Consider the following 17,785-nt stretch of genomic DNA (forward strand, 5'->3'; position numbering starts at 1 on the left):
TTATGGAAGAAACTTGTGCTTGCATGCAAAACACTTCAGGGACCTATCACTCTTGCATCAAGCCTCTAAGTGCTGCAAAAACGACTCAAGGAGAGCCTTTGTATTCTCTGCTGAGTGACACTGCAAAATAAATGGGAGAAAAGAATTCCTTGCACATTTTTACACCCATTAAGTTCTGCCATATCAGATGCAGTTGGGATAAAGTTTTCCCCAGCACTACAACTAAACAAGAGATTTCACTGTAGATGAAAAAATGACTTATCAAAAAATACTATAGATTTCACTGAAGCTGTGAGCCTGAAAAGAGAGCAAAATAGGGGCTGGGAAAAAAAAGAAATGGTCAAAACAGATTTGCAGTAACAAACTTTGCCACTTTAAAAAAAAAGAAACAAAACATATCCTGAACAGCTGCTGCATAGCCTCGGGATGAGAGACAGAGGAAGAAAATGAATTTCAAAGGTAAGAGATCTTGCCAAGCACCAGAGAACCTCAGAGGCTCTCTAAATTTTCTTCACAAACAGGTGTTTATACATCGCACTCTGCTTTGCATTCCTCCTGTCTCCTTAGCTCCCATCTTCATCATGTTTTTTGTTTGTTTGGCTTTTCTGTTGGTTGTGGTTTTGGTTTGGGGTTTGTTTGTTCATTTGTTTTAAATCTTCCAATTTTGTCAGCAAAGAAAGCTTTGCAAAAGGCTCCAAGGCTGGAACATCACCCAAAACTAGGAGGAGAGGTGGAGGAGAGGACCAATGCAACGCTGGATGGCAGCAAAACCTTTCCCTCCCTCCCCAGATCTTAGCTGTGACTGTTTCCTACTCTCTTATGTGCAGAAGCCTTCTTTGTGAAGTGGTTAAAGGTAAAAGTGGGAAAGGAGTGAAAACCCAAAAGCAAGTAGGAAAGCTACGTGCTTCACATAGCATGCCGAAGCCTCTTCACCAAGCATCTATTTTAGTCCTACTATACAAAGGATAGCCTCTAGCTGATACTCTACTCCCAACCCATCACCCAGGGTTGTAGAAGGAAGGTTGCTCTCTGTTTTATGAGAGTGGATGATCACTTTGTTTTGTTTTCCAGTGGTGGTGGTGGTTTTTTTAAATCACCTAGACTTCCCACAGAAGCTTACAAAGTCATTAGGAATATGATAAACATTTGACTCCTATGAATTTTTACTGGGCTTTTCCAACAGGACAGTGTCAGAATCAAGTTCACCAGTCTGCCAAGAGGAGTTATGTTTCCTTCTAAAAGTTTTGGTTGAAATTATGTGTAATTGTTCCACATCACCTCTGGATAACAGCTGTATGAAATCAAAGAAACACCCCTGCAATTTTTATTTTACGTTGCTGCAGCCACTGTTCAAGGAACATGAGAATATGACTTTGCATTCTGGATGAGTCATCCTGCTTCAGTCTCTTTCATGGAGGATACTGCTACATTTCCATACCCAAATGTAGGAATGATAGAGTAGCACAAGTGCAATGTAAAGCTGTGTCTCAACACCTCCCTGAGATCACTTCTTTTCTTTTATTATTATTCTGTTTTATCTCTCACATAATAAAACATAAAATCTGCATACTGGAGCAGGGCGCTGCTTTGACACAGATTTAGATACAGCAGAGAAACACTGGTAATAAAATCAATGGAGAGGCAAAATGAAAGGGTAAGAGGGAGGGGAAGGGGAGCACTCAGATCAGCATTCCTGCTCGCTTCTGGCAAATGCATTTTGTTGAGTTTCACATTAACCCGACATATTAACATTTCATGAGCACATAAATATTTAATAGTGACACCATATATGCATATAATGTAAGGCAGAATTACAGCAATCAATAAGAATGCCAGAGAAATAGTTAAGACCCTGTGTATTGCTATACAGCAAATTAAATGGCAATTTGAGTAATCAATATGTAAAGCAGCCTTGAAATGATCCTCAGACACACTCTCTGCAAGCATCATCTTTTAGCATTTGCTGTGCAAAATAAGGCAGAGCTGACGTTACGTTTCTGTAAGAAAGAAAGATGGAAGACCCTTTACTACATCTAGATATCTGTAGGCAAATTTGACAGATATGGATCTTCTGTAAGAAACAGGAATGCTAAAAAGGGAAAGAAAAAAAAAAGAGGTTCTTATAAATACCCAAAGAGAAATTATTCCTAGCCTTGGCAACAGATTTACAACATTCATTATTATATTTGTAATACTCTTTTCACGACTTCGCAACTCATATCCTGTTACAAAATATAATACTATAAATACAGCTGATAAGGGCATGATTTTAATGTTATTTCCCTTATCACTCTGGTTATGGAGGAGAAATAAGCAGCAAATGGACATGTTTACTTCATAAACTGGTGAAAACAATAGCAGGGAAAGAAACATAACACACAGCTCTAGACTGAAAATAGTTGCATGTCTACAAAGCACGCCGCTGGCTTGATTCATGTTTCTGTCACAACACCATAGAATCATTTAGGTTGGAAAAGACCTTTAAGATCATCGAGTACAAACGTTAACCTAGCACTACCAAGTCCACCACTAAACCATGTCCCTAAGCGCCACATCTACACCTCTTTTAAATACCTCCAAGGATGGTGACTCAACCACTTCCCTGGGCAGCCTGTTCCAATACCTTTCAGTAAAGAAATTTTTCCTAATATCCAGTCTAAACCTCCCTTGGCACAACTTGAGGCCATTCCCTCTCGTCCTATCACTTGTTACTCAGGAAAAGAGACCGACCCCCACCTTGCTACAACCTCCTTTCAGGTAGTTGTAGAGAGCGATAAGATCTCCCCTCAGCCTCCTTTTCTCCAGGCTAAACAACCCCAGTTCCCTTGGCCGCTCCTCATGTGCTCCAGGCCCCTCACCAGCTTCGTTGCCCTTCTCCAGACACACTCCAGCAACTCAATGTCTTTCTTGTAGTGAGGGGCCCAAAACTGAACACAGTACTCGAGGTGTGGCCTTACCAGTGCTGAGTACAGGGGAAGAGTCACCTCCCTGCTCCTGCTGGCCACACTGTTTCTGATACAGGCCAGGATGCTGTTGGCCTCCTTGGCCACCTGGGCACACTGCTGGCTCATATTCCATCTTCCTTCAGTCCTACCTCAACTCTGGTCTGCTTGGCTGCCCTTTACTTTGATATTAGGAATCTGCTTCTGCCAGTTTTTCATTTCTTCAGTTCTTGCAGAGCTACAGAATCGGGAAGGTCCAACATGGAAACATAACTTCTAATACGCTAGATGTTATACAGACAAAACCCAAAACCAACTCACAGTACAGGAGTACTAAATACTGCAGATCCTCTTCTCTTCCCCTGCTCCTTTGATCAATACTGCCCATTACCATCAGGCAAAGCAGAAAACCACCATGATGTGTAACACTCAACAACGACATGTTTTTTTTCTTTAGGGAAAAGCAAAAACAAATCCAGACAAAAATCTCAAGAAAAATAAAACAAAAGGGAAAGAAAATTACCAAGAGAGGGCAGCCAGGAAAAGTTTGAGTGATGAAAAGACATCAATGAGCAAGGCAGAAGAGAGAGTTGATTTTTTTAAAAGTAGATTGTTCTTTAAAAAAAACAAACCAAAACTAAAAAACAACAACAAACCAAAACAACTGCAGCTCAGAAAAAGCAAGGAAAAAAGAAAAAGTGAGAGAAGCATAGAATGAGAACAAAATAGTATCACAAGAACAATGAGATTAATTGACTAGCAGAAGAGGAGAAAGGAAGAGGTTTAAAAATGTTTTTAAAAATGCAAGGAGGTGAAATTTTTAGGAAACCAGTGTTATCCTTTTTCTTGACATTTCTACAGATGAAACTCTGTAGCCTATTAAGGCATGGGAATTTGACAATATTTGTAGCAGCATACAGAACTGTATGGTTTTTACTATTTTTAAGTTACCTACTATATATATTTCTCCTCTCTTATTTACAAATTCCTGCTGTAAATGGAAGAGAAACATTTCCCAATTACCAAACAAAACCAAAGAGTGATCAGAAAGAGAAATGAAGGCTTGATCGTGTTTCCCAAGGTAGACACTTCAGGCAGTGTTGGTCAGCAACTGGTGAGAGCTGAATTTCTTCTGGGATTTAGCCATATGAATTGCCTGAAGCACCCCGTTTCCCCTGAAGCCAAAAGTCTTTTCAAGAAGCAGAAGGCAGCCCTCCAACATCCAATTGTCCAACAAAGCATTTAAAGAGATACAGGAAAGACTATTCCTCCTTAGAGAATATGTTAGATTGTTGTTTTTAACTGTAAGATCTTTTCTACTTCCCCTTGTGTTATAATCAGTGGTGCTCAGCATCACCCAAAGAAGGCTTACCTGCCTTTACAAGGTACCTACCAATGGCATGAACAATAACATAAAATAAATTCAAGTGTCCTGCCAAGATCAAAGAAGAATAATGCAAAATCTCCAATAGAAGAAAAAAAAAAAAATCAAAAGATTTTAACTTTACGGCAGTGTTCCTTTATGATCTTCCATTGAATTATTCATTGAGTCCATCACTACCTCAGGAGCACAAAACAAATCCTCAGGGAGGCAAAGGACTAAATTAAGAATTTTCCACATTTGACTACCATGTGCTTAAAAACCTGCAATCAGCTTCAATAACAAAGCTTATACCTGCAACTAAGAGTTCATGACTGACAAAAGGCAAAGTTTTGAAGACAGGTATATTCAAAAGCTTCCTCATCAAAATCCAGGAGGATGAAACCACCAGACAGAAATATTCTTCCTTCACTGGGAAGGAATATCAACTTAGCCAATCCCTTAATCCCCCACATTAAAGATTGAAACTGGCTCAAAGTATACTGCCCATAGCAACTGCAGATGTAATTCTCAGATTCCTGAACCAATTGCAGAGCTTGGCAATGGCATAGAGATTCATTATGATTAGGAAGTAAATACAGAAGTGAAAGGCTAGACCCACTATAGCTGCATCAATACTTATAATAAATCCCACAGCAGACAGTTCAACAAGCATTGCTGCACTAATAAAAAGGAGCATTTCCCCAGACCTTTTTTGTAGTACTGTCTAAAATGATCCTACATTAATAGAGACCATGTTTTCTAGCACTCTGCTGTAGGTTAGTATCAAGAGGTTTAGCGAGCTAGTTAGTAAAGATGGTAAAAACCTCCTCAGACCCAAAATGAAAAGTCAGGCAGCATTTTAACATCCAAAAATTGCAGGGATGCTCTTCCTTTTCTTGATGCTGCTTTTCCTTTTCCTAAGCTTCCTTATCACATATGGTAGGCTTCACCATTCCCTTTTCATTTAGATGCTTTAAGTAACTCTAGGAAGCAAGTCCTAAGAATATGCTTTCCGAGGATAAGGGAGTATACTTCAGACTCAGTTTCCATTCATCCTCTTCACTAATTTTGCTTTCTTCCTAAGACAGCTTGTCATTTGCCTCAATTTCAGCATCAGTGCTCTTCCAAGATCCTATACTCAGCACAGTCTCCTCTAACCTGTCTTTTTATCTTCATTATTTTATTTTCAATTTCCCATGCTTCCTCTCTCCCTTATCTCAGCCTTACTTCACATTCCTGAGGCATTACAGAAATTCCTCATGGCAAAACTAAAATAAAGCAACAGTTACGTCAGTTAGAATTGCAATTTAAGCTGGGATTTGAGAGAAGAGCCGAGACCTACTACAGATACTGAGGAAGGAGAAGAAAGGAGCCACTGACATGAGAAACACAGCCACAAAGCTGTGCCTTATTTTAGGGACATCTTGTTACAGGACCATGTTAAGGATCAGACACTAAGAGTCTGATACATGCTTTGTCGTGTTCAACTATGAGTAAGCTAACCTGCGCATCGTGTGAGGAAGTGCACTGTAACCTTCTGCTCCCAGGGAGAACCGCTAACAGAAGGCAAGAAGCCCACTATGGCAAAGCAGCCAGGTGACAGTGACACAGTCACATAGGGCAGGAGGGAAAAGAAAAGCATCTGATTATGTCATTATATAATGACATACAGATAAGAGGGGGAATTCAAATTGTTGGGGTAATATTACAGCCAGTGTTTGACTCTGCAGCCATAAAACGCTTCTAACAAAGATGGCTTAAAATTTCCAATAGTTGGTTTTCTTCTGGAAAGTTACGGTGTGGTTTTTTCCCCCTCTTTTAAAACAAATCTAGTGCCAAACTATCAAAAGCTAAATTTGGATGGTTCTGCAGTTGCTCACCTAGCAATAAATTTTGTTCCTCACACAAACACCTTTGCGTGAAGCATGATTGTATTGTCTTTATTTTCCATCAGAAGCTAAATACACAGTCGTTTGTCTTGAAATATTATGTATCTTCCTCCTTTCTTTGGCACTCCATGCAGAACCAACCAAATCACTGTAAAGAACGGTGGTAAGACCCAAGATGAGAGGCCCAGCTGTCATGTCATCTTCAGAAGCAGCACCAGGATGCAGTCTTCACTTCCCACAGGTCCAGGCAGGGAGGAGAGTGATTTGGTGTTGACCTGGTCCAGTTTGGAAACTACCCACCAGGTATTCCTTCTCCCTCCATGCCCTACACAAATGTAAGAAGGCAATGCTTTCCCTGCAGTCCTTTCCTTGCTCACCTGTGGCAGAGGTGGAGGGCAGGAAACTGCAGTACCTGCAGAATATAGCAAGTTTTTCAATTTTCTTTTCTTTCATAATATGAAACAGGCCCTGCTAGTGCCCTAACATTATTGTGGTATGGATATACTAGTAAAGCATCAACCTTTATTGTACATCAGTGAGACTGGCAGCTAGAGTAGCAGCATCACAAAAGCTCCCAGCACAGAGTAAATGGGAAAATCAGTGAGACTCCATAGCTAGTTGTCTTCTCTCCCCATGTATACACATCTCAGCTTTGCAGGTGGAGGGATTAGGGCTCCACAAAAACCAGCCAAATCTTTCTGTGCTACTGCTGCAACTCATGGTATGATTCAAAACCTTCTGAAGACAATAGCTAGACTTGCCACAAATTCTGCGCCCTTTGGATCAGAACCTCCTTTAGCCAACAGCTTCCATATATGTGGGAAAGTTTAGGTGTGCTATGAATGGTGAGAAGTGATCTGAATGTACACAGGAATATGTATTTTCCCCTGTACTCGGCACTGGTGAGGCCGCACCTCGAGTACTGTGTTCAGTTTTGGGCCCCTCACTCCAGGAAAGACTTTGAGGTGCTGGAGCGTGTTCAGAGGAGGGCAACCAAGTTGGTGAGGGGCCTGGAGCACAAGTCTTATGAGGAACGGCTGAGAGAACTGGGGCTGTTCAGTCTAGAAAAGAGGAGGCTGAGGGGAGACCTTATCACTCTCTACAACTACCTGAAAGGGGGTTGTAGTGAGGTGGGTGTTGGTGTCTTCTGTCAGGTGGCTGGAGATAGGACAAGAGGAAATGGCCTCAAGTTGAGGCAAGGGAGATTTAGGTTAGATATTAGGAAAAATTTCTTTACTGAGAGGGTTGTCAAACACTGGAATGGGCTACCCAGGGAAGTGGTTGAGTCACCATCCCTGGAGATATTCAAAAAGCGAGTGGACAGGGTACTTAAGGACATGGTTTAGTGGACATGGTTAATGGTTGGACTCGATGATCTTGAAGGTCTTTTCCAACCTAAATGATTCTATGATCCTATGATCCCATACAGGGCTTTGCAGAGGGTGCCATGACTCCCTTACAATCCTCTTCCTCCCCCAGTACTAACTTAACTCTGGGTTTATGCTGCAACCAGCCACTCCAGGCTTTTGCCTCTTTACTATAGAGGACCCACCTCAATTCTGCCAGCAGTGACGGGAGCAAAATCACACAACTTTTCGGTCTGTTGTTATGGAAAGCAGAGAGATTGAGTGATGTTTGGGAAAAAACAAAAAGCAGGGAGAAAAACAGTTAGATATCTGAGTGGAAGGTAAGAACAGAGAATGGAAAGACTGGCAGAGAAAAGACAAGACAAGAACACATTAACAGGCTGGGACCCACTGGGCTGAGGCAATTAGGGCTCATGTGGAAAACTGCATTCCTTCACGAGACTCATATAACAAAGCTCACTTTTCTCTCCACTTTTAGCAGAACAGAAATAAATTACATCCCTTTTCCTATCACTTCTGGGGGGGGGGGGAAATGGCATGGCAGAAATCAAACTCAGTTTTATTTCAGAAAATGCTGAAATTATATGCTGGACTATTCATATCTGATCAGGTTAGAATAAGTAGGCATGAGGAGACTCTCTGAACTGGCGGAAGGATGTGTAGGCAGCCTCCTATACAACTGCATGGGTTAGAAAGTATACGGCAGACAGTCTGACTGTGACTCAACCCATTAAAGTTCTGAAAGGTCTCTGCAGGATGCCAGCAATCTTCCTGCCTGCATCATCAGCTCTCGCAAACAGCACCTGCTCCTCCACTGTGACTTCTGAAAGCTTCAAAAGGAGAAGAACTCCCTCCTCAACCTCCCCAAAAGCAACAACTCAAGTAGCTGCTGGGCAAGATGTATTTCTGCATCGCAGCTGTGAGAATAACTGATTTTCCAGCTCAGCAGATGCAGGGGAAAGGGGATTTTCTACTACTGACCCTAAACCAGCTCAATTTCTAATTTTCAGGTAATCAAAATAACTCTTTGCACAACCAAGGTCCAAAAGTTGTTTTGATTGCGAACATTTTAATAACTTTTAAAGTTTTTTTTAAATACAAGAACAGAAAATTTAGGAGCATACCACTAAATATCTTACACATCATTTACAAAAATGTAGTAGCAATGGACCCATTATAAATCATACCAAGGGATTAATAAGCCCAACTTTTCAGCATGGATTCCACCACCCTGGTGGCAATATTTTATAATGAAAATTTTACATTCAATATCTAGCAAATATTCGCATGAAAGAGATAAAATCAGTGGGAAAAGGGAAAAAACTTCTCTTCTACAGATGAGAGAGTTGACTTTCAGGATACAGTAAAATGATCTCTTTCCAAGAAACACTTATTTTTCCCTACACATATGAAGAACCTACTAACCTAATAAATGGCAAAGAATTGGGCATGAACTTGGGTAGCCAGCTGGGTAGAATCCAAACAGGTGGACAGCCAATGCTCAGACACAGAGCTGCTAAGTCTATCTACAGTTTCTGCCTGAAGCACCAATCTCTTGTGCTTAAACAAAACAAGGAGACACAGTATGTGTCTCCTCAAGGCAGACTCTCACCCCAAAGAAGCAGTGAGACCTGCTAGAATATGGCTGGTCATAAGCACAGAAGAAAAATATAGACAAGTCACCAACCTGCAGTCATCAAAAGCAAATTCATTAGAATAAGAAATGTGGACCCTACCAGAGACAATGTTGTATAGGACCTCTTTGTGACTCCGCTGACTTACTGTGAAATACAGTAACCTCTAAGTAAAATGCTACACTCCCTCCCAGATGAAAGTTATCACTATATTTAGATGCCTGTGAGGAAAATGTAAAATAGGGGAATATTTCAATGGTAGTGCATTAGAAGCTAAGGCATAGTTGCTGTAAATTCAGTTTACCCAATGACATCTGCTTTTTCTGCCAGGAAACACTGTTAAATTAGCCAAGATCCAAGATGAATGGCAGTCCACCCACAACTGGAGCAGTAGCTTTGATTTTGCTGCCTGCTATCAAGAACACCTGAATGAACACTGACTGCACATATAGGGGTCAACTTATCAAAACTGCAAAGCCAGTGTTTCTACAGAAGTATCCCAGGCACAAACATGGCACATTTAAACACAGGACAACAACTATCAAATTTCTCTTTTTGGTTTACAAATAAAAGGAGTGCTCCATTTTGTTTCCTTTAGCTTGCACTTTACACCAAATTAAGTAAATATCATTATTTTATATCAATATTAGCAATCACTGAAATGCATGTGTACAAAAACCAGAATCAGGCAAATGAATACACCCCCCCACATACATGCATACAAAATATTTCAGTTTCATATATTTATACCTCTCTCCTCATTGTATCTTGAAAACAAAATGGATCTGAATAGTCTTGCACCACAAATTCCCAAACAAATCAATGACAAAGCACCAATAAATGGAGATGCTAATACCAATGGTGGCATAATAGTATTTCCATGGAAAGGTTTTTCCTCAGACCCTTTTTACACTCAGGAAAGTTTCGAAGGCACATTGCTACAAGTTACCAGTAAGAAAAATATCAAGATATCTGCACTGAATAAAGTGTTTTAAATGGTAAGTTATAATTTTATTTTTAAAATTAGTAGAACGTGAAGCTGAAGTAGTTTTGGAAAGGAAAAAATTGGAACCAAGGGGGGACTTGTCTGCTCCAAAAGAAAAACAACAAAAAAAATTATCTGTCACAAAGCTTTATTCCAATCATTTTCTTCACTGTTAACTTTAATTATACACTCTGACTGTCCTATAATTATGTAGCTTGGGAAACTGCCAATTATTTCCTGTGAAAAATGTTAAAATTTCTTGCAGAGAGACTCAACATTACTTCCATCAATGCATTCCATATACTATGTCATCACGTTTTAAAAGCAAAACCTCTCACGATAGCCATTGATTATTTAAGTGGAACATGAAAAAAATGCAGTGCATATCAGTCACTGATAGCACCAGATAATTAATAAAAAAGAGAAAGAAAAGCTAACTCAGCAGGAAACTAATTCAATAGGAAACTTTTTTAAAAATCCAAATGATAGCTAAGGACACTACACAATCAAAGAAAACATGGGGTTTTTCCCCCTCCACTAACACTCTTTCTTCTGGAAGCTCCGGTCATATTGCATAGTAAACCAAAAAAACCCCCGAGATTCAAAACCAATTAACTCAAAGTCTGAATAAAGAAAAACAACAGTATGTTTATCTGAAGGAAGACAGCAAGTCAAGAAAACATATTACTGTAATTTCAGGAATAAGTATCCAACAGGAAAAAGGTGACTGAGAGAAATGGATTGTGGGGAAGTAGGTAAGAAAGAATCAAACAGGGAAAGTTTGGTCATTTTTGTTGCCTCCTTCACTGTGCAACACCCCTGTTTTCACCTTGAAATGCCTTCTGCTTTCAAGATGCAGAGTTATCCATCTGCTCCACTGGCTTCATACCCATGTTCTTCAACACACTGCAACTGTATTTACTCTTCCTATGAGTACTTTTGTTTGCTACTGGTCTTTGAAACCCTACTGCTGCCCCCCTCCCCACCCCAAGGGCACTTTAGTTTCAGACATCCTTCCCACCTAACTAATCCATTTATCATGCAAATTATTTCTAAGCAGAATCACTTATGAGAGGCAGAACAAGGAACAAAAAGGGAAGAGATTACTAATTGCCTGCCTTCTCTTCTAACTTCTCCTTATCCATTTTTTTCAGTAATACAAGATACCTTCCTAAGGGCCATGCAGCTAGGGCATCCTAAGAAAGCAGCAGGTCAGACTGCAGTGATTTGTGCTGTGCATTAAAATGCAGCACTGCCAATACACTCAGTGAAACAATGACAACTTCCTGATAGTGTCTTTGCTTAATACATCACATTCTGTCAGGAGAAACTTCATATTTTCCAAGTTTGTTTCAAACCAACTCTGGTTTCCAGTCTCAATTTTTAATTACTGCACAGCACAGATATTATCTCATTTTGGGCCTTAGGAATTAACCCATGGTACAGCAATAAACTGTATTGCAAAGGGCCAAGTTGAAAATAATCTCTCCTCCTAGGAAACAAAATATTTCCTAGTACCAACAATGAAAAAAAGAGAAGAGCTCCTGTCAAACAAGTTGTTCAGTATGCAAGTATTATTTGTATAGTTAACAATTTCTTGTGGAAACTTAACCTTGACCACAGAGAGAATTTTTGTTAGCAGTAGAAATATATCTGAAAAAATAAGCAAGGTCAACAGGCTGTACAAGTAGAGCAAACTGGTGTTGTGGGAGCTTTGGGAGACAAAGGCCATGAAGAAAATGTAATGTTAGATGTGAAATAGAATGAGAAATGAGAAAGAAATGGGCATGCCAGGGCCCACAGGAAACTACTGTACACCAGCTAGTAAGTCAAGGAGATGAAAAGACAGAAAATAGGTGTCTTTTGTGATCAAAGACTAGCAACACTAGAGGAGTTGTACAACACCGTGCATCTCAGAGGCGTCTAGCATGCTGTTAAGATGACACGGTGGACCACTGCAGATGAGTGAGCTACCATGCCAGCAATGCTAGTATAAGCACTAAGTAGAACTGCTCAAGAAAGATGGGCAGGCTAACATACTCCCAAAGTGCGTTAACAGTTCCCAAAGCAGCTTTGGGCAAACAATTTAATCTGAGTGTGCCTCAGTGTGGCATTTCTAGTGTATGTGTATCCTTTCTCAGGCAGGAAATATATGAGGCACCCAGACACCCTCCTAACAGGAATCATACAAGAATAAAAACTGGCATCCCAAAATAACAGCAAAAATTCTCAGTAATAGAGCAACAGAAATGCTGCATTATAGAAACAAAGCTGAGCCAGCAACAAAGTCCATTCTAAAGAGTGTCTAATTACATGCTACAATGAACCCAATTTTTAAGACAGCATTTGCAACATGAAAATGAAAAATAAAAAATTGAGAGATGTCAATGAAAGCTCTATTTCAACAGAATTTCTGTCCTCTTTAAATTCTTTCAGATTTCTTTAAAAAACGACTGTCTCATTTGGGAGCACTGGCTACCCCTACTAAGTATATTCTCTAAATTTAGAATTTTCAAAAGCAGCCTATCAAATAGCAGTGGTCCAGATCTTACCAAATTTTAATGAGAAACAGTAACCAATTCTCGTTTTATAAACAAAACCACAATTCAGCGTAGTGTATCCAGAAAACACACTCATTGCCCAGTATGTGAAACAGCCCTTAATTTCAGGGGTTTATAGCGGTTGATAAATATTGCTGTATTGCATGCTACCACAGTGTTTTGTAACAGTTGTTGCTAGATGCAGACTGAGGAGAAAGATATAGTTAAAGAGCAGATCTTACAACCTTGTGGTCTCCTGTTATGTCCCTGGATCATCCTGGCCTGGATATCAGCAGACCCTTTACAAACCTATTAGAACTTTGACACTATCTACTTTGAGCAAAAACTCGATGATAAATTAAAAGTTCACTCTTCACTTTATAGTAGAAATGATTGGTGTGTCTACTGTCTCCTTGCTATACACAACCTTCTTTAAGCTGGTGTGTGTGTGTGTGCTTTTTCTTGGGGAGTTAAACCATCCCTACTATCTCAAGACACTGATTTTCTAGACTAACCTCTACTCCCATCTGTGCTCGCTAGGTTTACGCTTGGCAAATATGTGATTTCAATAAAGGTCAGGAAAAGTTGTTCTATTCAGAGGCAGGTATTATTCAGCTGTGTGCCTCTTCTTGTAAGGATGCAACACAAAACTTGCTTTAACTACCCTTGAAATAACAAATGTAGGAAGTGGAGTGGGCAGGGGGCAGGAACAGGTTGTGCAAGTCAATCATGATGCTTTTTACCTATTTTTCTCCGAGCATTACCTCACATACAGCAGTAGTTTTAGTGGGAGCATCTTAACTCTCAGGACACTGCCAACTCAGTCGCTTATCAAGGCATTTGCTCATCAAAGCCGCCTTTCCACAGAAAACCCTGACAGTTTTTGGTAGACAGAGCAGGGCAGAGAATTCTGCACACTTACTCATTTCTGAGCTTATCAACCTCCATCATGCATCTGAAAAAGGCATAAGCTCATCTCCCTCCTCTTTGCAGGCCTAAGCAAAAAGTAATATTTGCAAAAAGTAATATCTGTAGCATTTGACTTGGCAATGACAGACTAGACAGCTGTACAGCTTTCTCCCAAAGCTTTTACAAACTTATGTCATGTTGTTGTGTGTGAAGAGGCAACCCCACAGATCTCAAAGACGAGAAGAAGCCTTACCCGTATATAAGCATCCTGGTGATGTTTAGCAAAGTACAGCATATTGTCAAGGGCTAGCATTCCTGGAGGGGTCTGCGTAAAATCCATTGCTGGGTTTACATGATTCTGTAAAAAGATAACAAGATCACTCAATTAGCACCTTTACAAAAGCTGTCAGCTGCCCAGTGAAGTGCACTGTGTTAGCATGCTGTGCCAAAAAGTCCAGCAACAGAGCTCTTTTTGCTGAGCAGAAAATTCTTAACAAGGAAATGGTCCATGCCTCAAAGAACTTTAAAGCCAAATGCAAACACTGAGGTTGTCATGTCAGTGATTCACTTCTGTAGCTATGGAATGGAGTTTCCCTAAGACTGACTGCTTTAGAAGCACAGATCTCCAAGTCTTTCATGGCAGATAGACTCCTCGGTGGTACAACAGACTAAAAGTACTATTTACATGAAAATGCAGATATGTAAGCAAACAGCCACCAAAACACCTATTTATACAACTGCTATGGAACAATTTCAAATAAACCATGAAAAAGAGAAAAAACTACTGGATTCAAAAGCTATATTAAGTCTATTGGATCCTGTGGACTCCTGAACACAAAGGGCCTCAGACAAAAGTGTATGAAATTAAACAGATTCACCTTATGGAATTCAGGTAAATTTTTTGTTACATTCTCAATCTAAGAATTTCAACTATGGGATTAATGAATGAGCATACCAAATATAACCAAAACTTGTTAGCTTCTACACACACCTACAGATTTCAAATGTTCAGTTTCACACACTACATGAAAAACATTTGCTCAAAATATTCATTAACCCAGTCCATCTTTTGATTGGATGGAATTAAACATACATTTGAATAAGTTTCATGTAGTTCAACATTTGGATATGAACATTTGCCTGGCTACAGACAGGCTCGAAAACACCAGAGAAGTTGCTCAGACAAAGACCCAAGAATATGTCTCCATCAAAAAATGCCTATCGTCTGCTATGCTCTTTTATAAGCATCACCTTTGCAATGTCTCCAGCTCCACTGATCATTCTGACACAGAAAGATTTCCCTAGTCACTTTGCAATGGCATTTCTGTTCTGCAAGACCCAGCTGACAGAGACTTTAAAACTGCATTTACTAGCAGAAAACTGACTGCCAAAAGATCAGCACAGATTCCTTCTTCTATCAGTCTGTTTCTGCTGTGTGCTCAGGGTCTGATCCACCCACCTCACTGAAAAAAGCATGGGGTTTACTACTTTTCCTCCTGTTGAGAATCTCAGGCCATAAAGTTGTAGAAATGTGAGATTCCACTCTCTTGCCCGTCTGACCTTTAGTTGTATGATAGTGTTTAACCCCAGCCGGCAACTAAGCCCCATGCAGCTGCTCACTCGCTCCCCACACGGTGGGATGAGGGAGAGAATCGGAAGACTGAAAGTAAGAAAACTCATGGGCTGAGATAAAGACAGTTTAACACGTAAAGCAAAAGCCACACACACGAGCAAATCAAAACAAGGAATTCTTTCACCACTTCCCATCGGCAGGCAGGTGTTCAGCCATCTCCAGGAAAGCAGGGCTCCATCACGCATAATGGTGACTTGGGAAGACAAACACCATCACTCTGAATGTCCCCCCCTGCCTCCTTCTTCCCCCAGCTTTAAGTACTGAGCATGACATCAAATGGTCTGGAATATCCCTTGGGTCAGTTTGGGTCAGCTGTCCTGGCTGTGTCCCCTCCCAACTCCTTGTGCCCGCCCCAGGCTCCTTGCTGGTGGGGTAGGGTGAGAAGCAGAAAAGGCCTTGACTCTGTGTAAGCACTGCTCAGCAACAGCTAAAACATCCCTGTGTTATCAACACTGTTTTCAGCACAAATCCAAAACATGGCCCCATACTAGCTACTATGAAGAAAATTAACTTTATTCTAGTCAAAACCAGGACAGATACGTTGGTTTTAGCTAGTCAATAATTTATAGTCACATGAAAGATTAGAAGTACTAGAAAGCAAAAATTATACATGAACATGGCTGCTGCAACTTTAAAAGCAGACAAAGATTTTGAAGATGGCATGCACAACTTGTTCATTTTACATCTCTGACTTAGGAGATCTGGTGTACAAGCAAAACAATCATAGGCTAATCATTTTGCAATATGGAATCCTAGATTTTATATGGAAATATCTATGCAGTAGATGTTTCAGAAGGGTAGTAGTCTAGGGCAGGGAAACAAAGGCTTACTGAGTTGTGTTTTCCAAAAACTCATCTTTTTTAAACTTTTTTTTTTTTTTACATTCATCTGAATGACAAAAGAAGCCCTTGATGGCTAATTCCCCAACTCAACCTTCCATCTTCCAGATGTGATATATTTATCAGTCAGAACATTTAAAATCAGTACAAGACTGCTTCACACGTCACAAGCCCAACAGACTTCAGCTTCTTGGAGAAGAAAACTTCCCTTCCTACAATTTTCAAGCATTCCCAAAAGTGCATTTTAAGAAAGGCTGAGTCTGGCAGACACACAAAAGCCCCCCGCACCTGCCCTAAACCCAGGATGAGTATATTAGCAGGACTTTCTATACATCTGACACCACCTTCATTTTGGGCATAAAGCAGAAGTCCTGGGGAACACCACTTGATGCTCAGCCTTGCCATAAGGTCCATTTCCTTGAGAAAGCTCTTGGGAAGCTGCCTACAAGGAACCATACAGCACCAGTTTTACAACACCTTTTGCAAGTAGAACTTCAGCATAGGGCTGCACATACTCTCTTGACCCCCATGCTATAGCATAGCACAGGCAGAGTATACTTGGAACAAATACCTGGCAAGCAGAGAGAGTATCAAGACCCATCTACCTTTCTCCAGCTATTAAAATACAAGCACTCATTTTGCTGGTGTTTACAAAGAATGTTAAAATAAAAGCAGGACACTGAAATAAAAAGGCTGACCTACTGTTGCTTGAATAGTTCTTTCCTTCATCCCATTCTACATCACAAATTATATAGACGAGTCAAGAGAAAACAGCAAGGGCACGAGAAATCTCACCACGTTTAGTAAGGATAATTCATTTTGTCTCTTACCATCACTACTAGTTCCATGTTCAATCAGAAAAGCCACCTCTCCATCACTTACTAGTTTTTCTCCAAGTCAAGCCTATAAACCCAGCTATTTTCAGTTGTTTGAAACAAAAGTTTCTGCCACTTTGGGTGCCGGATAACTAGGGCTTGATCTTCAGCTCTGTTAAGTCAAATAACTGGACATCTGCCAGCTGATGGTAGCTGAGGTTCCACAGGACAGTTCTGGCATGTGTGAGACAATATATTATCTTCAATTATTCTTCAAATTCAAAAAGAATGCCAGCTGCTTTGTTCCCTTCCTTCTTCCTCCCTCCCCCTAAAATCATCCTTTTCTTAACATTGAAATATTAATTTACCAAGAGTGGGTTTAGAAATGAGATACAAAGCTAAATTATCTAAAATGCTGTAGTGAATAATTCAGAAGTATGCAAACACCCCCACCTACAACATAATTTATTAAATATATGGAACACAACGCTTCAGGCATATTAGTTGCATCTGTTTAGTATAACGTCTATTGCATTTTTCTCTTTCTGAAAAGCCAAGAGTAAGAAATACAAATGGAACAACTTTGTTACATCCAATTTTTCAGATAATTTTTTATTTTTTCCACTAGACTGAGTAATATCTGTGCATCTTTCTGCTCCAGCATCTGAGTGGTATTTAGCAGCTTACGCTCTTAAACCAAACATATTAATATACCAAAAGCATCAAGAATTTGTTAGCCAGCTTAGTAGTGTACTGTGGAAATGAAAATTCATTCTTCTGGATAAGATGTAAACCCAAAATCATGACTGCTTATGCCATTAAAAAAAAAAAAAAAAAAAAAAAAAATCACATGGCACATTTCACAAGAT

The 17,785-nt window shown here is 40.1% G+C and overlaps 1 protein-coding gene across 3 annotated transcripts in view; it reads right to left on the reverse strand.

Annotated features, from left to right (window-relative positions):
- Positions 1 to 17,785, reverse strand: part of ELMO1 (engulfment and cell motility 1) — a 323,193-nt gene that overhangs the window by 159,691 nt on the left and 145,717 nt on the right. For all 3 annotated transcript variants that reach the window (XM_030008954.2, XM_030008955.2, XM_030008956.2), the window contains one exon: positions 13,883 to 13,987. In XM_030008954.2, the coding sequence (XP_029864814.1) occupies positions 13,883 to 13,987 (105 nt within the window). The remainder of the gene's footprint in view (positions 1 to 13,882; positions 13,988 to 17,785) is intronic.

Source organism: Aquila chrysaetos, chromosome 3 (assembly GCF_900496995.4).
Source record: "Aquila chrysaetos chrysaetos chromosome 3, bAquChr1.4, whole genome shotgun sequence".
NCBI classification, from domain to species: domain Eukaryota; kingdom Metazoa; phylum Chordata; class Aves; order Accipitriformes; family Accipitridae; genus Aquila; species Aquila chrysaetos.